The sequence below is a fragment of the Rhinichthys klamathensis genome, unplaced genomic scaffold, assembly GCF_029890125.1.
Source record: "Rhinichthys klamathensis goyatoka isolate OS25496 unplaced genomic scaffold, OSU_Roscu_1.1 h1tg000827l_1, whole genome shotgun sequence".
Lineage (NCBI taxonomy): Eukaryota > Metazoa > Chordata > Actinopteri > Cypriniformes > Leuciscidae > Rhinichthys > Rhinichthys klamathensis.
In genome coordinates, this window is record NW_026607209.1 from 331691 (window position 1) to 352594 (window position 20904).

At 35.8% G+C, this 20904-nt stretch overlaps 1 protein-coding gene across 1 annotated transcript in view; it reads right to left on the minus strand.

Moving 5' to 3' along the window:
- The window catches only part of hdac4 (histone deacetylase 4), a 120635-nt gene that overhangs the window by 31980 nt on the left and 67751 nt on the right, over positions 1 to 20904 (minus strand). The window contains exons 15-20 of the mRNA XM_056243696.1: positions 20156 to 20202; positions 14463 to 14570; positions 11777 to 11832; positions 10105 to 10192; positions 7597 to 7716; positions 5573 to 5670 (exon numbers count right to left, since the gene is read on the minus strand). Coding sequence (XP_056099671.1) covers positions 5573 to 5670; positions 7597 to 7716; positions 10105 to 10192; positions 11777 to 11832; positions 14463 to 14570; positions 20156 to 20202 — 517 coding nt within the window. The remainder of the gene's footprint in view (positions 1 to 5572; positions 5671 to 7596; positions 7717 to 10104; positions 10193 to 11776; positions 11833 to 14462; positions 14571 to 20155; positions 20203 to 20904) is intronic.

Here is a 20904-nt window from a genome sequence, read left to right on the forward strand (position 1 = left end):
AAACTAAAGAAATAAACAAAGAGAAAAACAATTGAATAAAAGAAAGAATAAACAAACAAAAATGAGAAAGATAAGATAAACGACAAAAAAAAGACAATGAAAGAAAGAACAAACAAACACAATGAAAAACAGACAGAAAGAATGAACGAACAAACAAACAAACAAAAGAAAGGACATGATAAATAAAAACAAAATCAAAGAAAACACAAAAACAAAAGAAAAGAGAAAAATAATAATAAAGCATAAGTGACAGAAATTATAGCGAACAGGAAGGAAGGAAATCAAGAAAGAAAGAAAGAAAGAAAGAAAGAATGGCGTGAGCAGGAAGGCAGTAGACAGAAATATATGAACTGTTATGTTCTCCCTCCACAGTCTCGAGGGATCATTAAATCAAACGCTGAGAAACGTTTGTAAAGAGCAGCTGATGACAGAAAACACGAGAGAGAGAGAGAGAGAGAGAGAGAGAGAGAGAGAGAGAGAGAGAGCAGTGGGAGTGAGACACGTCTCCTCATCTGGGTGGATCATGGGTGGACGCAGGACAGATAACTACACTATGAACACAACCCGATTACAGATCATTTAAAGGTTGAGTCACTTAACATGGAGTTTCCTTTGACTCAGAATGAATCATGAGCAGATTTGCATGTAATTCGATTATAATAATGGCTCAGGTGCCCCTGTAACTCAAACAGTAGAGCATTACATTTGTGCTGAGCTACACGCATACTCTCGCGGGTGAGGCAAACGCTGACGCAAATATGGCTTGGGTCATTCCACAACTGTGGTGGCATTTTCAACAGAACTTTTTCAGACACGAAACTCATCCATCCAAATTTCTGTATTATACCCTCTTTTACAGTTTTATTTAAGGTCACACTATCTAATTGCAATCAATAATAATAAAAATGTATTATAATAAACATGACCACATGACCTTTAACCTAAGGAACAACTTTTTAATCAAATTTACATTTAGTCATTTAGCAGCAAGCATTTTTCATAAAATGTTCCAGTTGTACAATTTTTTTTTCCAATATTTGCAATATTACACTTTAATAATTTATATATAAAATTAAATAATTGTATTTGTAATTTTACAACATGATACAATATAGTACCTTTCACATTTGAAATAATTAGCGACAAATGCTTTTATGTAAATTATTCAAAATCTTTTGAAGAATTTAACTTTTTTACTGTGCTTATACATTTCTTAGATACTATGTTTCACAACAAATCTGTTATTTTTTTTTGCTAATTTTATTACTGTATTTGAACTAAAAAATTGTCTCTAATCAGCTGAATAACGAATGGGTGGCATGCTTATTTTTCAAAATCAAAATGATTGTAAATATTTATTAGGTCATATCATTTATGCCAAGTTGCAGTTAAAAGGTGTTTTAAAAACTAAAATATGATTTTCAATAGGAATTGTGTGCATAGCAGTTTGACTAAAAAGTGAGTGACAACATCCGTCAGGGCAATTGTAGAATGACTGGTTACTAGGGCTGGGTATTGATACAAATTTCACAATTCGATTAGATTTCGATTCACAAGCTTGCAATTCGATTCGATTCGGATTCGATTCGATTCAATATTGATTATTTTGGATATCAGGTACAATACATGGCAAATTTTCTCAAGGAAAACAAATCTCTTAACTAATGCTGTAAACTATGGGAGTCAGTTGTAGCCTACTAGGCTTCATTAGCCTACTATAATATTGAAGGTAAAAATTAACTGATTTGTAGCTATACAAACACTTAAATTACACTTTTATTTATTTTTATAATAATAAAGTTATATGAAATATAAACATTTAAATGGTGGCTGTTATAAAAACTTGCCAGATTTATTCAAACATGCATTAAATATCGAAGAACATTAAAAATTATAATGAATATGTAATATCATATGGTGCATATATTTAGCAAAATGCTCCTCTTTAGAGTTAATTTTTCTAGCTAGCTAACGAGTTTATGGTCACATATGTTTTTTCTGAGGTAAATGTGACGTTACATGACATTGTTTACAAGTTGTTTTACTGACGTCTTTCCACGGTTGAAACACTGATTGAGCGATTCCATGTGACATGATACGGATTTCGATAAGTTGTACTCTATCGTTTAACACACTTTCAGATGCTCGTTCATGTTTATTTCGCGCTGTAACTGGTATTATTAAGGCGGAAGAGGAGATCATGTGCGCTCCGCGCTGCTGCTTCTCTTGAGCTGAGCTGAGCCAGAGCGATCTCACAGCGCCAAAACACTATTTATGTTTTTGAATTTTGTAAGAAAATGGACGTAATTTGAAATTCAAGACTTTATTTAGTATCAATAGTAACAAAGCACAAAGATTATTGCGATTTATTGGATGGGATGCGCGCTACAATGTTCCATTCATTCATCAAATGAAAACAGGATGACTAATCGATTCTTGAGATTTAAGAATCGATATCGGTTCGTAAAAATGAGAATCGATTAATATCGAGAAATCGATATTTTTTACCCAGGCCTACTGGTTACCACTAACACAGCAGCCGTCTCTACTGGAGGATGAATCAGAATGAATGGACTGATAGAGTGAAGGTGTGCGCCAGTGTATGAGTACAGCAGCTGGCAACCAATGAGTCTCTGAGTATGGCAATGTAAAGCGAGTGAAAGCCTTTACAAAGGTAGATCTCTACAAAATCTATCCGACTGATTCTCAATGGCCAAACCGGAGCATCTTAACATGGGTGCTGATGTAGATGAGGTCAGGGGGAGATTTGGGTCAGACTCAGCTGGCATCGCTTAGACCCTGCGTGAGGAAAAGCCGCTGAAGAGGTGCAGCGAATTCATCGAAGACGTGTTGGGGAGAGATTTACGACAACGGCCGGACAGACGGGCTGATTGGGTCAAAGAGAGGGAGGTGGTCTGGTTTTAAAAAAACAGGGATGAGCGAGGACTATCCTGTCTTATCATCGCCCTGCAGCGGGCCATATTTTAGCCATCTACCTGTCGAAGCAGCCTGAACGCGTTGGGCACGGAGGCCCCTCTTCAAAGAGCATCTCGAATCGGCCGTGCGCCCCGCGCTGTGAGGGAAGGGGTTATTAATAGCCCCAAACACCAATGCTAATGGGGCTCAGCTTAACTGGCTCACCATCAAAGACTCCCATCAGCCCCTGCTACAGATAAAAGGGACAGTTCAACGGATGAGCAGAGCTTATACAAATTGTTACAAGACACCATTCTCCCACCAATTCTCCAACAACCACCTACCGTTCAAGAAAATCCCTGTGAAAATGGGGCTTTTCACACTGTTTGGCTGTCATATGGGTGTGTTAGTAGGCAATATTAAACCGGCGGTGAGTTGGTTTGGCTCTGTTTTAAAACCTAGTGAGCTGCCTTCATTTTAAGGGAGCATGAAAATGACTCAAATACCAAAAAAGTAGGCAGAATAATTCAAACATGTCTTATTTTGACCAAATTTTAAGGCATTATCATGTGTATTCTTTACAGAGAGTTTCACAAGTTAGTGAAAAACGACATCCAAAGATGGCAGACGATGCTAATTAAATGTCAGTGATAAAATATAAAACAAATAATACCAGGAACTGTTATTAAAATGTGTTAACAGGGGACCTATTATGCCCCTTTTCAGTCTTGTTTTTGTTTTTGAGGTCTCCTGGAATAGGTTTTCATGCTTGAATGTTAAAAAAAAAAAATAATTCCCAATTTTTTTTACATTGTTGCAGCACCTCTTTTCCCAGTCCATCAGTAATGCTCTTTTTATTTCCGGTCTCTATGAAGCCCCTCCTTCCAAAAATCGCAATGTGCTCTGATTGGTCAGCTGGACCAGTGTGTTGTGATTGGTCAACTGCTTCGAGTATGTTTCGGAAATGTTACACCCCTTTCCATAACCGAGAACTTCAACACACTACTAACGCAACTCAACCTGGCCTCGCCCTCTTTATTTGCAGATGCCTTGGGTGGGAATTATTAAAATGAATAATATTGTGATGTGTATGTTCCCGAAAGACAACTCAAGACTACAATCGAGTCGTTTCAGGAAGTTCAGAAATGGTGCTTACTGATATAGAGAATAACTTCATTTGGACTGGACCTTGCGCTTTGTAACTTTACAGACTTTTTCCATGCTCAAACAGCAACAGCTCACTAGGTTTTTGAAACAGAACCCTTCTCTTTGAAATAGTTTTTTTCCTGCCAAAAAAGAAAAGGTTCATTGATCCAGCTGATCAAACTGAAGTGTGTTTAACTTACAGCTCTTAAGAGTCTGTTAGACTCTTCCAACATTCTCAATCATCACATCCTATTCTGAGTTAAACTCAGTGGTGAAATACAGTCCTTCTATTGGCTGTGAGGTCACTGGGGTAGCCCATGCCCATCCAATAAAAGGACATTGCCTTGTGATAAATTCAGCCTTAAACAGGCCACTCTCAGGCCACATGTGCCCACATAAAATCTCTGACTGTGCAGCTGGTGGTAATATAAATAGTTTGAGGGAGTAATAGCTATTCAAAGAAATAAATATATAATAAGCTCAGTAAGGCAAATATATCTGTGCATTAGTTATAAGTGCGTCTTTAATCAACATGATGCCGCTGCTCAAACTGGACTCATTCTGCACGTTTCCCAAAAAAAAGAGAGAGGAAAAAAAATCTGCATGAGAAACATGGCTTCTGCACCAGACACTAAAACCTGCTGTCTTGAACCAGGAACAAATAACCAGTGTTTTTTTGTTTTTCATTACAAAAATTTAAAATCCTTAAAACAATACTTTAAAATAAAACTTTACTTGCAAAGAAACACTAGTGTTGTTATAATTGTCAACTAAAACTATTAAAAATCTGTTTCTGTAATAAAAAAAAAAAAAAAAAAAAAAAAACTTGATTGAAAACTACTAATGTTGGCAACAAACTGAAATAAATAAGTTTAAGAACTAAAATTCCTAAAACTAAAACTGAAATAAAAATAAATTAAAGGTAAATAGAAAGGCACATAACAAAATGACTAAAACTGCAACTAAAATTAAAATAAAAAACTGAAAAAATAAAAATAAAGCTATAACAGTATATAAATAATACTTAAATGACTGCATTTGTTTTAAATATAAATTCATTTTCTCAGTTGATTATAACTTATTTTTATGATTAAAACAAATGTAAAAATCTGTCAAAATACACTAATTTTAAAGATACCTTAATATCTTATGCAGTGTTGTTTCTAAAATTTCTTGTTTTAAGGATTTTTAGTCATTTAACTGGAAAATTAGACAAAAATAACATTATAATCGACAAAGTTGATGTGATACACGTGCAGTTGGCAGACACTACAAATCTACAGTACTCCACACACTTTTGTCTATGTGTCAGTTTAAAATAACTTGATTTTATTAACAAAAAATCCCAGAATTAAATATATTCAATATATGGTTCCATTACGTCTGACGCCAACACCAAAGTCAGCTCATCATGGCATAAAGATGCTGAGAGACGTTAACAGTTGTATACACTTATGTAGACCGTCCTGCTTGTTTTGGTGTAAAAGAGGTGTATGTGTGACGATGTTACCTGAATGCTGCCAGATACTCCGTGTCCCCCATGGGCGGCTCCAGACCTCCGGTGAATGCCATGTTCACGTTAAAGCCCACGCCTGGACCGATGCCCACCTATATAGACAAGCCACAAATACAACTCTATTAAATATGTGGTGTAGTACTAAGTCTACTAAGCTCCCAGCACAGGTCTTACTGGAGCAGATGAGCAAGTGTTATGAATCATGCACATTCAAACATCCTCAGGGAAAGCGCTAAATCAAGGCTGATGTCACAGAGCCAATGAAGGACAAATCCCAACAATTACGACCAGAGTTAAACTGTAATGAGGTCTTATTTGAAAGCCAAATGGACTTTGACTAATACCAGAATTTAGGGGTACAACTGAGTCAATTCAATTTCAATCCCCTCATTAGTTCAGAGGCAGGAGCTGACTTATCGGATTAATGATAGAGCATTAATTATAACTGAGAGAAATGGGAGTCAAATCAGGGCAAAAGAAGAACACAACTGTCTTTACCGTACAGTGCATATATAAGGGAGGCAACTCAATTTTGGCCGCTGGAAATTATCGGCTGAAAATGTCATTTTCAGTTTAAGGCCGAAAGAGAAAAACGGCCGAAAATATATGCCACTCAGTCAGGTTACACTCTCGCTCTAGCCGTTATCACTGCCCGGTGTGGGGCTTTGCTCAATATTCTGCTCTGTGCACGTGCGCTCCACTCATGTAACGCTCATCGCAAAAGCAAAGTCCGCTCAAATAACGCACCAACATGAAATTTCTATGTAGTAGTGTATACTGGTTGCTGTTTGCAATAGCCCTATTGCCCTAAAAGCATTTTCAGCTTCAGTTTTTGAGCATGTTCTCCAGGATGATTTGAGAATTATTCAAAGAGCATCTGCATCTTATCGTCTATGCAAACAACTCGCACGATAAACGTCACGAGTTTTCACCTACAGACAGTGCATTTTTCCCGTGTTTTTTCTCAGTTTTATATTTTACAAAATCCTAAAATGTTTATTTTCAGGTTTAAAATAAAAATGTTTTATTTAGGACTGTCAAATGATTAATCGTGATTAATCACATCCAAAATAAAAGTTTTTTTTACATAATATATGTGGGTGCACTGTGTATAATTATTTTATATATATAAATACACAAACATGCTTATATATATTTAAGAAATATTTTCATGTATATACTGTATATAGATTTATATATAATTTATATTATATATAAATATAAATATTTTATATATAAATAATATTTTTTTCCTTAAATATACATGCATGTGTGTGTATTTATATACAAAATAATTATACACAGTGCACCCACATATATTATGTAAAAAAAAACTTTTATTTTGGATGTGATTAATCACGATTAATCATTTGACAGCCCTAGTTTTTTTTTTTTTTATGCCTTGTATTTTGAATTTACATCAAAATTACAGTTTCTCTTACTGGAAAAAAAAAGTTTAAGGTGTTTCAAAAGAAGTGCACAAATACTGTGATATACAGTACAAGTCAAAAGTTTGTGGTCAGTAAGTTTTTTCTTCTTATGAATAGAAAATAAAATAAAATAAAGAAAAAAATACTTTCAATTCAGCATTAAATTGATCAAAAGTGACTTTTCTGTACATTTTGACAAAATATTCTATTTATCAAAGAATCCTGAAAATAAATGCATCACGGTTTCCATAAAAATATTAAGCAGCACAACTGTTTTCAACATTGATAATAAGACATGTTTCTTGAGCAGCAAATCATCATAAGAATGATTTATGAAGGATCATGTGACACTGAAGACTGGAGCAATGATGCTGATTCACAGGAATAAAGAGCATTTTAAAATATATTAAAACAGAAAACAATTATTGTTGTAATTTTTCAGTTTTTTTTTTTCTCAAATAAATACAGCCTTGGGAAGCATAAGAGACTTGTTTTAAAAACATAAAAAAAATCTTACCAGCCCCAAACTTTTGAAAGTATATTAGTGTATATCAAATACTGTAAAAAAAAAAGGCACATGAAACTCGCCTCATCGGGGGCTCCGCTGCCGGGGAAGAAGTTCCCATCATCGTAGCGATGGAGAGACAGATACAGGACATTAGGGTCACTGTAGAAGGCCTGTTGAGTCCCGTTGCCATGGTGAACGTCCTAATGCACAACAGTACAAACAATTCATGTCATCTGTTCTACACTAAAGTGATCATTAATCTACTCAAAACAACAATATTTGGTTAAGCAATGTAAAAATCAGACGCTGTAAAAAAAGACATGCCGTCACTCTGGTGTATTCGCATTGGAATGAAAAGTGTGTAAAAATCTATTCTGAGCCGCCAGTGATGCAGGAGGACAGTTTAAGAGTCGATTTCTTTTCATGTCGGCCACAACATGTCACGGTCAGCTTCCCCGTAAACAGCAGGTCTGTCAGAAGAGCCGTGTCACAGAGAGGAGGAAATGAAAGCCGTTTTAAAAGGCATCCAGAAACCCTAATGACCCCAGCAGAGCTCTGCCTTGACGCCACTTGTCATTTTAGGCTACCGCTGGCCCAGGATGAGACAGAGACCGTCCCGCATGCCATAAACTCAGAGTTTGTGTTGTATATATATATATATATACACACACTCACCGGCCACTTTATTAGGTACCCCATGCTAGTAACGGGTTGGACCCCCTTTTGCCTTCAGAACTGCCTCAATTCTTCGTGGCATAGATTCAACAAGGTGCTGGAAGCATTCCTCAGGGAGTTTGGTCCATATTGACATGATGGCATCACACAGTTGCCGCAGATTTGTCGGCTGCACATCCATGATGCGAATCTCCCGTTCCACCACATCCCAAAGATGCTCTATTGGGTTGAGATCTGGTGACTGTGGAGGCCATTTTAGTACAGTGAACTCATTGTCATGTTCAAGAAACCAATTTGAAATGATTAGAGCTTTGTGACATGGTGGAAGTAGCCATCAGAGGATGGGTACATGGTGGCCATAAAGGGATGGACATGGTCAGAAACAATGCTCAGGTAGGCCGTGGCATTTAAACGATGCCCAATTGGCACTAAGGGGCCTAAAGTGTGCCAGGAAAACATCCCCCACACCATTACACCACCACCACCAGCCTGCACAGTGGTAACAAGGCATGATGGTTCCATGTTCTCATTCTGTTTACGCCAAATTCTGACTCTAACATCTGAATGTCTCAACAGAAATCGAGACTCATCAGACCAGGCAACATTTTTCCAGTCTTCAACTGTTCAATTTTGGTGAGCTCTTGCAAATTGTAGCCTCTTTTTCCTATTTGTAGTGGAGATGAGTGGTACCCGGTGGAGTCTTCTGCTGTTGTAGCCCATCCGCCTCAAGGTTGTGCGTGTTGTGGCTTCACAAATGCTTTGCTGCATACCTCGGTTGTAACGAGTGGTTATTTCAGTCACTGTTGCCCTTCTATCAGCTCGAACCAGTCTGGCCATTCTCCTCTGACCTCTGGCATCAACAAGGCATTTCCGCCCACATAACTGCCGCTCACTGGATGTTTTTTCTTTTTCGGACCATTCTCTGTAAACCCTAGAGATGGTTGTGCGTGAAAATCCCAGTAGATTAGCAGTTTCTGAAATACTCAGACCAGCCCTTCTGGCACCAACAATCATGCCACGTTCAAAGTCACTCAAATCAACTTTCTTCCCCATACTGATGCTCGGTTTAAACTGCAGGAGATTGTCTTGACCATGTCTACATGACTAAATGCACTGAGTTGCCACCATGTGATTGGCTGCTTAGAAATTAAGTGTTAACGAGCAGTTGGACAGGTGTACCTAATAAAGTGGCCGGTGAGTGTATATATATATAATAAAAAAAGTAATATTAAAATATTTAATGCATTTTATAAAATATTTATAAAATATATAAAAATACATCTAAACATGTTTTTTTGCCACTGTCATTGCACTGGTTATGTAAATATTTAATTTAGCAATTTTTGACCTCTAACCCTCTGAAATTATTATTTAAAACTTCTCGTTTTAGACTTCTAATTCGCGACCAGTGTTTTGTTTTGCTTCTGCAATTCCGCTTTCTGGGATATTATTTAATTTAATATATCTCTGATTGTGTTCAGCTGAAAGAAGAGAATCAATCATTTACACATAGGATGGCTTGAGGGTGAGTAAATTATGGGATAATTTAGGTGAACTATTTCTTTATATACTGTATTGTATATATATATATATAATAACATATTTACATTTTTAATAAAATAAAGTATATATATAAAACAAAAATATATCACTTTTTTCTCCACTGTCATGGCACTGGTTATGTTAGCAGAAAAGAAAACGTTGCCCATGGACATTTACTGAAAATGAGGTGTGTAATTTTTTTCTATATGGTACATGCACCAACCATCAGTCACGTGATCAGAAATCGGTTTGGAAATGGTGATTATTTGTGTATTCAGTTTGGTGACTAGTGGCAAAGAAATGGGAAAAATATGTTTATGAAGTAAGCACATATGATTTCATGGAATAAAACCGATTGAGTGTGCACTTACCCAGTCCACAATGAGAATCTTACTGACGTTGAGTCTCTGCTGTAGGAGTTTGGCTGCAATGGCGACCGAGTTGAAATAGCAAAATCCCCTGTTTTTTTGTGTCAAAAACAAAAGCAAAAAAACCCGCATGTGAGAGAGAACACAGAACCAGGGCAGTCAGCTGGTGTGTGTGATCTATTGTGGAGGGCCTGATCGTGTGCGTTTCTGAAGTGGACCTCCTGGCCTGATGGATTGTCTCATTTCGCTAATGACACGATTCACCCACTGCGTCCTGGCCTGACATCAGAGCGCAAGAACAGGGCCTGGCCCGCGGCCCACGGCAGAGGCACCAAACCTCAGTCGACTCCCCGAACACGGCATTGATGGAACAATCCTTTTATTTAACCTTTCAGCATAGAGACTGAGGAACACTCGTTTACTTTAACCTTTCTGTAATGAGGGAGACGCACTGGGAATAAAGATGGGAGGAGCGGCTGTGATGCTTGAGCCTTTTAGAGCAGCAAAACTCATCAATTAGAGGGAATTTAGTCCCACATTAACGATACCTGACATTCATTTGGACAAACCATCAAGCTTCAAGATAAATAAAATTGCATCCAAGTTGCCTGAGCTTAACAGTGAGAACATTGTGTGCCCAAACATCTCAAAACAGTCAGAAGTATGCCAGATCAGGCATAAATGGCACTTTTTATGAATAAAGTACAAAGTAGGGCCTGAAACTCTTACAAAAATCAAGTTTTATTGTATGTTTTTAGGATTTGGTCAGTAAAAGGAAGGGCAAACTAATGGTCACTTTATGTGAGTTGTGAGTTTTTTTCTTAAACTTTGTTACCACAATTTAAGGAATTTCTAAATATTTTTTTCTGTGATTATTATTTTCTATTAATATAAACAAAACATCAAAATGAAGTAGAAAAAAAATCTAAATAAATAAAAATAAAAAGCTAGCTATTTTGGGACCAATTGTTAGTTTAGTTACTGATATACTGAAACATATTTAGCCCATAAATTAAAGAAACAAAGTTGTTTTTTTTTTTTCATTATTGTTCCTTACATTAATCTTGGGTAACAGGGTTGAATGGTTGAATTTGACAATGCGTAAAAAATGAGAAAATTGGTTCGGTAAACAAAAGTCACAATTTAAGTGGTAACAAAGTTGTGTGCAAAACTTGCCACAGCTAAACAGCCCAAAAAAAAAAATGTAATTAGATAATTTAATTAATGAAATATTTAATTAACCATTTTCATTTAAATATTGAAGTTTGTGTGTTCCCTGGAAATCAAAACTCTAACTAAAGTCGAGCTACAGGAACCTCTTTAATTCCTGGATCCAGAAAAGACACGCCAAAGCCTACCGTACTCATGAAAAAATGCCGTTTACAACACATGCTAGTCTTTCCAAATAAAACTGGCGTGAGTCTGTCTGGAGATAAGACTGGCCTACTGTGCTGAATTCACCTCACCGACAATTTGCATTACTGTACTGAAGCCAGCGAGAGCGCTGGAAGTCCTGTAGTCTTGGCCAGGCGATCCACTCCAGAGCTGGAATTCATTTATGTGAGAGGATAGTGTGTATAACACTGATTTATGATGCTGTGCGTGTGTTTGAAGTGGATGCTGATATCGGCTGTGGGGTTTATTTTGAGATCATAGAGATACAGTGAGAACGTACATGGGAGTGCTCTCCTCAGCGTGGTGTCCTGGAGGTCGAACCACAGCAAAGCCGTTCTGTGAACACAAACACACACACTGTCTGAGAAATGAGAAACACAGAAGAACCTTAACACGGTAGTGACATCCCAGTTTGAGTAGTTATGCACTATTCTATGCGGTTTCGCAGTATAAATAGTGAGAGTAGTGTGTTCACGCTGAAAATTCTAAATAGAAAAAGTAAACTTTAAATACTCGAATGATGCACTTAAAGGGACAGTTCACCCAAAAATTGTCATTTACTCACCCTCAAGTTGTTCCAAACCTGTATGAATTTCTGTATGAACACAAAAAATAAGATATTTTTAAAGAGAAAATGGGTGACCAGACAATTGATGGACCCCCCACTTAATAGTATGGAAAAAAATACTATGGAAGTCAATGGGGCCCATCAACTGTTTGGTTTGGGACAACTTGAGGGTGAGTAAATGATGACAGAATTTTCTTTTTTGGGTGAACTATCCCTTTAAGTGCATCATCTGGGTATTTAAAGTGTACTTTTTCTATTTGGAATTTTTTGGGTGAACTATCCCTTTAATTTACCGGGAAAAAAAATCATGCATTATGATGTTGAATGACAAAACAACCTTGTAAAACTTCATACACTACATGGTTGAGTACATAGTGCATAAGTTCATAGTGTATAGTGCATCATTTGGGACACACCTAGAGTATTAAACTAATTAATGAATGTATAATTTTATTAGAAATATAATTTAAAAATAATAAATAAACAATAATACAAATCAATATTTCAAAAGAATTATTATGGAGTTGTTATTAACTGGGAGTTTGATGAATTAAAGTTTAATTTATTTAGTTTAATCTTACATTACTGTATTTGTTATATATGTATATGTATTAGGGGTGGAACGGTACACAGAAGTCACGGTTCGGTTCATACCTCGGTTCAGACGTCACGGTTCGGTACGATTTCGGTACAATGGAGGGAAAAAGCAAAACAAAAATGCAGAAGGCATTGTATTTTTTAAATAAGTTTTATTAATAAAGGCATAGAACCAGTTTATTTGTAGTGCACTGACAATAGTTTTATATAATTAGTTTATTAATTCAATTAATAAAAAGACAAAAAGACCTTGCGATATGTTTGGTAATTGTACTATTAATTTAAAATTATTTTGCTATATTTCAGATCAATATATTTGTTTTCCTTAATTTTAATTAACATTATTAATTGACAATGTAACATTATTCTCATCTGAATTATAAATAATTGATTTCTGTATAAAATAATACTACCATTAAAAACACATTCGATTTTCTTTTTTAATCAATGTTGAATGTGTAAGATTAGTGCTCCGAGGACGAGAAATGAAAACCAATGCAATATGACGAATGTCCAAAAGACAGACTGTTTTGAAATGGAGTTGGATAAATATGTTTTGCTTTTAAAACAGTGTGTATGTGATTTTGGTTGGGTGACAGTTGTAGGTTACAGTGTGACAAAAGCACAATGTTGTGTTTTATTGCGAGTGTACACAAATATAAGTAAACACTTTGCAGGTTTAATGATCTGTATAAACAAAATGACTCTCTCTCTCTCACACACACACACACACACACAGTTAGATCGCGCGCGCCTCTCTCTCTCGCACACACACACTCTCCAGCATTGCAATCTTGACATCGCAGCCTGTTCATTAGGTCACACCAAACGCGAATAGAGCTTCAAATTCGCGTCTAGTTCGACGCTAGTCCAAAGCGAATAGGACGCGCGTATAAAGCCAACGTTTGAAGTGAACGCGCGTTCAGAGCTAGCCGATGGTACAGATTATGTGTCCCTAAAGAACCCGCGTATCTAACAGTAGTTCCGCATTACATTAATTAATTTGCACGCGAGTTTTATTTATTTTTATACCGTGTATTCTCCGTGTAAATTCGTGCACCGAACCGTGACGCCCGTACCGTTTCGGTTCGATACGAATACATGAACCGTTCCACCCCTAATATGTATATATTTCAAGATTTCACTTTATTATTCAGTTGTAATTTATTGTAGCATTTAAGTAGCCATTATCACAATGACAGTAATAATTTTTGGATTAGCTGTGATTTTGTCCTGTAATGCAGCGGTTCGCGTTCAGTGAGGACTCACTGCGTCTGGCTTGGACACAGTATAACAGAGGTATGCTAATGAATGTGGGTTCATTTACAAAACATCATTCCAAAGTGACTTTGGGAAACACCACTCAGACTTTCTGTCCAGTCCCTCCTTGACTCCTCACAGTTAAAGTATTTTCCATTCAGGCTGATGGACAATGAAGCTCAGTGGATGCTACTATGTTGCTGGGTGTCGCCGCATGGCTATTGAGAGCAAGAGGACTTTAAGTCTGCCAGTGTGTGATACTCCTTTAGAAAGCAGAGATAGAGTGCGAAACAGAGAAATAAGAGCTAGTGCATTATGTAGGTGCATTGTGTTTTTCTGGGCATGCTGAGGCATGGCTTTGAGCCATGTCAATTTTGAATGCGATGATGGATGTATTTCAGTGTGTTATGCTGAGATTTCGGGTGGGCGGGAGCTGAGGGGAAATCATTTGCGAAACGCATAATTCAGCCTCTAAATACTGACTGGAAGTGCATTAAACACATCTGTGACTATTGAGTGTGTGAGAGAGTGTCAGTCTTACCCTCAACTCTCCCGAAGCCACCTTAAAGACCAGATCCACTACAGATCCCACAGCCAGACGAGCAGCACTGGACGAGTGAACTTCATTCCAGATAGTGTCACTGTCAACCTGTTAACACACACACACACACACACACACGTCTGTTGCATTTAGGGTGGAGATGATCCGATACTGGGAATGCTATCAAGTGTGACAGACTCATATTCGTTATTAAAAATGAAACACACACACACACAAATATATATATATATATATATATATGTATTAAATAGGGCTGTCAAACGATTAATCGCAATTAATCGCATCCAAAATAAAACATAATATACATAATGTTTTTGTTTTTTGTTTACATAATATATGTGTGTGTACTGTCTATAATTATTTTTAATACATAAATACCCACACATGCATGTGTATTTAAGAAATATTTGCATGTATATACTGTATATAGACTGAATGTAGCCTATATATAATGTATATTTTATATAAATATAAACATTTTATATATAAATAACATATTTTTCTTAAATATATACATGTGTGCATTTATATACAAAATAATTATACACAGCACACACACACATATATTATGTAAACACAAACTTTTATTTTGGATGCGATTAATCGTGATTAATCGTTTGACAGCCCTAGTATTAAAATTAATAAAAATTGTAGTGTACATAAAAAATGATAATAAAAAGTTCTGTGTTTACTAAAGTAATTAAGCCAACTGATATGATTTATATATCTTTTACCCAATACATTCTTATATTTGAAAATAAATAAAAAATATAATGTGATTAAATATATTAAATATCAAAACTATACAAGTTAAAATAAAATGGTTGACAAAAAAGGGAGAAAAAACCCCAAAATTTAAATGTTGTATTAAATATTAAGAATATATAAAAAGAATATTAAATATAAAATGTTTAGCAACATTAAATCTAAAAACAAATGATAAAAAAAGAGTAGTTTTGTGCATTTGATGTTATTAATAGTTATCGTTTCATGCAAATTCACACTTTGCTACCCACAAATCATTAGTCCCATTTTAGTTATTCCTGTTGTAGTGCACTTAAAAATGTTTCACAAACAGCAATTTCTAGTCAATGAAATGGTATTGCTCAAATACCAAATAATGAAAATGGTATGGCATCCTAATTTAGCACAGAATAAACAATATTCAGCAGTTCTAGAAGATGTCTCTCCTCAAGAACCCATGCATATGATGAAAGAGGAGCGTGTTTTCTCACACAGGACAGAAGTGAGACGTTTACTCAAGCGGACAGCAAACACAGCCAGAGAGGCTTCATACACACGAGGCCTGAACACCCGACCGTCCCCAAACATCCTCTTATGTACCATTCCCGTTCTCACAGAGATGCTTGATTGCCCAGCAAGCAGAAAGAGAAAACGCCACACCGAGATTTACACACAAACCAACAACATGGTCACAAAGAAGCCAGAGGCCTATGTGACACCTAATGCACAACCCAAAGGACACGAGCATGCTGGGAGTTTAGGGCAGACAGGCTAAGAGAACGCAAGTTTATTCTGTGACATGAAGGCAAATAGTGTCAGGAGAGACCTGGCTCGGGAAGGGGGGCATTCCCAGAATGCTTAGAGACAGAAAACAGCCATTCATCAGGCACTACTGATTATGCTCACACACGTCTGCCCTACAGCCTGCAATTACTGCACAAATGAACACACACAGGGACACACACACTAATACTTAAGCACAGTGCACTTAAATGGGGTCATGCATTAAAAAGGGAATAATTCATGAGGTGTAAACTACAGATCAACAGGTGCTCCAACTGCAGAATAACATGAAGTGCCATTATTAATTAATAGTGTTTAGTTTATGACAAGCATCACTACTACTATTGCTAGTAAATGGGGAAAGGGAACAAAACTTCGGCATGAATGAGACTTGGGGACAGTTGCATAAACTTTTGTCTTAAAAACTAGTTTGACCAACAATAAGTTAACCAATGGGTAATCAGTCTTACTTTTCTGATTCAGATGAGACCGATATAACTTTTTATGTAACAGACTTAAAGTTATGAAAAGCTTTAAAGAAAAAAAATGTGATGACTAACTTGTAAGACTGGCCTTAGCAGTTTATGCAACCGGCCCCTGGAATCCATATATATATAGAGAGACCAGAATATCATAAAAACTTGAGCCATTAATCATAACCACAATATATCTTCTATTAGATTAGCTTAACACAGATAAGTTCTGCTTATATTTTGTTCAGAAAACATGAAAATATATTTTTTGCTGTTTTTTTTTACAAAAAATTATATACAAATATTATTTTAAATAAAATGATAAATTATTGTTTTATAATATATATTTTATTATATATATATAAAAAATCAAATAAATAAATAATACATTATAAATTATGACAATAACTTATAGATTAAAATAAATGTAATATAAAATAAATGTTAAAATAATATATATATAATATTAAATATTTTTTCTTTAGTCCAATGTGTATTTGTTCAGAAAACAAACATGTAGTGTCTGTTTTATATTATTTTTTGTCGTTGTGGGTTTTGACATTTAAAAACTATTCTTTTAAATTATAAAATTATAAAACTTTTATTTTATAAAACTTTTAAATTATGAAAAAAAAAATATTTTAACAATACTTTACTATAATATATAATATAAAAATACTATTTAAATAAATAAATAAATAAAATTCATTGAAATGATTTAATATTACAGAAAAAATATTAAGCTAACTTCAGTTTTTACCTTTTGGCTTTCTGTGATCCAATGTGCATTGGACAGAAAAAATTGCTTAATGATATCATTTTTTAAAAATATATATTTAACCATACAATGTATTCAAACTAGTAAAAGAGATGCGTTTAAAATGGTGAAAAATTGCAAAATGTCTTGTCTTGAACATCTCTAACAGACAGCCAATAAAACATCTCTCTCTTCCACGCCATCATCACGCTCTACTTCCAGTGTGGTTTTCCAATAAACCACCTGCGACCACTGAAGTCATTTCTGTTAAAGTGCTGGAAGGAATATTAGGACAGTCTGTGTCTCTGCAACAGCATGAGGAGGAGAGCGCTGAAATAAGCACTTAATGAAGCAACAAGCTGGCAACAAGAAAGACGGCGAGAGGGAAGTGAGAAATCTGGAGAACCGCTGAGGCGCTCAGAAGGGGTTTACCAACCCTGGGTTTCCCTCTCAGCACACATATCCTCCATCCATTTATGAATTCAGCTTTTCAATGGCATGAGCGCTCAATGGCAACGTAAAAAAAAAAACCTCCGGTCTTTTCAAGCTCCGCCAAGAACGACATTGTCACGAATTACGAGCCTGTGGTGCATTTCAAAACGAGAAAAAAAAATTTGATTCAGGGAACAGTGAGAAAGCTAGGGAACTGAGAGAGAGTGAGCTATTGAAAGAGAGCGAGAGTGCATGATGAGTGTAGAAATAAACGAGAGCGAGAGAGCAAAAGGATATGAAATATAGACGTGACTTTCAGGGTCATTCCAGGATATTCTTTGTGTCTGGAGTGCAACTATGATGCCTTCAGACACTGCCTACATTACCAGCTCATTACGTTTAGGAACAGAGCCACTATGAAACACTTTCAAACAAATAATAATGAAAATAAATAATATAAACAAACAGAGAAGAGTCATTTTTATGAAGTGAATCTTTCAATGTTATTGGCGTTAAAATTAAAACCACTAATCCTTAGTGCACATTTAACACATCATGTAGTTTAAAGCAAACAAACAAACAAAAAACTTGGTGGAAGACATCAACACATTTCAGGCTTCAGCCCCAGAAGCCCACCGCAGCGTGACCCGTGGTGTACAGGCATGTTGGAATGAACAAGCACAGTTTATCTTCACCCTGACAGGATAATTTTTGCTCTAGAGATGCAGGAAGACAACAATTTTGTTCCATTTCCATAAAAGAGTCCAGAGCCCTTCTGTTTCTCACCATTCAGCTCAAAGACTGTGACTTCAGCCAGACGAGACCGCCTGCCATTTATCAGAACCCCCCGCTCCTCCGCCCCAACAGCCCTGCCTGAGGACCCTCCATCACACACACAATTCACCAACAAGACCAAATCTATAACAACTATGAAATGGTTCTTGACATTAATTGTCAGACAAATTGTTTTAAATTCTTTGTGTAAACTGTGATTAATTGTGATAACACCTTGAGAATGTTGTTTTATTTTTGATCCAAGTTTACCTGAACAATATATTAGAGTAAATGTTGTTTAAAACACACACACACACACACACGCATGCACGCACAAAGTTTGGAGATATTACAATTTTATGTTTTTCAAAGAAGTCTCTATACTCACCACCAAGGCTGCATTTATTTAATAACAAATACAGTAAAAACAGTAATATTGTGAAATATTATTACAATTTAAATTTTCTATTTTAATATATTTTAAAATGTAATTTATTCCTGTGATGCCAAAGCTGAAATTTCAGCATCATTACTCCAGTCTTCAAACAGAAAGCAGTTATTTTAAATTGTAATAATATTTCACAATATTACCGTTTTTACTGTATTTTTTATTAAATAAATGCAGCCTTGGTGAGCATAAGAGACTTCTTTCAAAAACATTTTTTTTTAATGTTTCCAAACTTTTGACAGGTAATGTATACACACACTTCAAATGTTTGAAGTTTCTTCTGCTCACTTCTATTAAAAATACAGTAAAAACAGTAATATTGTGAAATATTATTACAATTTAAAAGATCTGTTTTCTAATTAAATATATTTGAAAATGTAATTTATTTCTGTGATGCCAAATTGAATTATAATAGTCTTTGATCCAATATGCGCTTCATCTTTTATGACATTTTGCATCATTAGATTGTATAGCAACTAAAAATATATGGAACTAGTTCAATATTTAAACAAAGTCGAGTGCACCTATCAGCAACAGCGGCTTCAAAGCGAATCACGATCATTGCACTTCATGACTTTGTTAGAAGCGCTCACACAACATATTAAATGCATATTTCACATATTTTTATCTTCTTTTAAAATGTCCTTAATTACATGGTAAAATGAACATAGTATCCTTGTAGCTCAAACAATAGAGCATGCTACAGCAAAGTGATGGGTTCAGATCCCAGGGAATGCATGAACTAATAAAATGCATATTTTGAATGCAATGTAAATTGAATGATCACATTATCCTAAATAGTTATGATTAGGTCCAATAGTTGCAACGGACTAAGCCCTGGAGAAAAGAATAATTTCCCTTTGACGTATGAATATATCAACAACAACACAAAAGCAAGAGTATAATGTATACTTTCACATGAATGACTGAACCATCTCTCCATTCATTACAAGAAACCATTCATGGTCCATCTGAATCATTGACCTAATCCAGGAATGAGAGAAGTGAGGATGAGTACTTCCTGTTCCAGAGCTGTGAAAGAGTGTGGCTGACACTGTCCACTCAGCACTGAAGAACAAGTCTATCCATTCATTCATCATCATCAGAGAATACACACACACAGCTTGTTTATAGAAAACATCTGGACACAATTACCCGCTCTGCAGAAAGGAGAGCAACAGTTTTTGTTGCCGCTGGAGTTCAGGGGAGGGAGAACAAACAGGGCTGTTATTTACACACGGGAAAAGAAAGAGAAACTCACCCCGATTCCTCCGCACGGCAGTCTCACGAACATGGGTGTCACTGAGCCTATTGAGAGAGAGAGAGAGAGTTGTGTGAGCTCCACAAAATCACTGATCTATGTAATCGTCTTCTTCACATGAATATCAAGATGTGTGTACATGAGTTATTTCAGGCCAGAATTATTAATTTTTTCAGCTGAATTTGGAGCACCACGGTGAAAGAGCTCATTTTATAGTTGTTAACTTGCAGTTTGATAAGGCAAAAATGTGACAAAATGATGTTATTTTTTTTGCTGGCTGCACAAACATAGAGCATGACTAGTGTAGTTTGATTCATGTATGATACTTATGAGCTCTTTGTAGTGAATTAAAAACATAGTGTAACCAGTGCCATTTGATTTATGAACTAATGGACTCTTATGCGCTGATTCTTTTAGGTGAATTAAAAAACATAAAGTGCCATCGATGTCGTCCGATTCACAAACTAATGGATCTTATGAGCTGGTTCTTTTTAGTGAATCAAAAACAGAGTGAAATCAGTGTCATTTGATTCATGAACCAATGACTCTTATGAGCCAGCTCTTTTAAATGAAATCGAACACATAGTGCAAACAATGTCATTTGATTCACAAACAAGTGACTCTTATGAGATGATTCTTTTAAAAATGATCAAAAACACCACCGTAGTTTGATTCACAAAAACGTATACAGTAGTGAAACCATTAAGATCTGATTCATCATGAACCAATGACTCTTGTGAGCCGGTCCT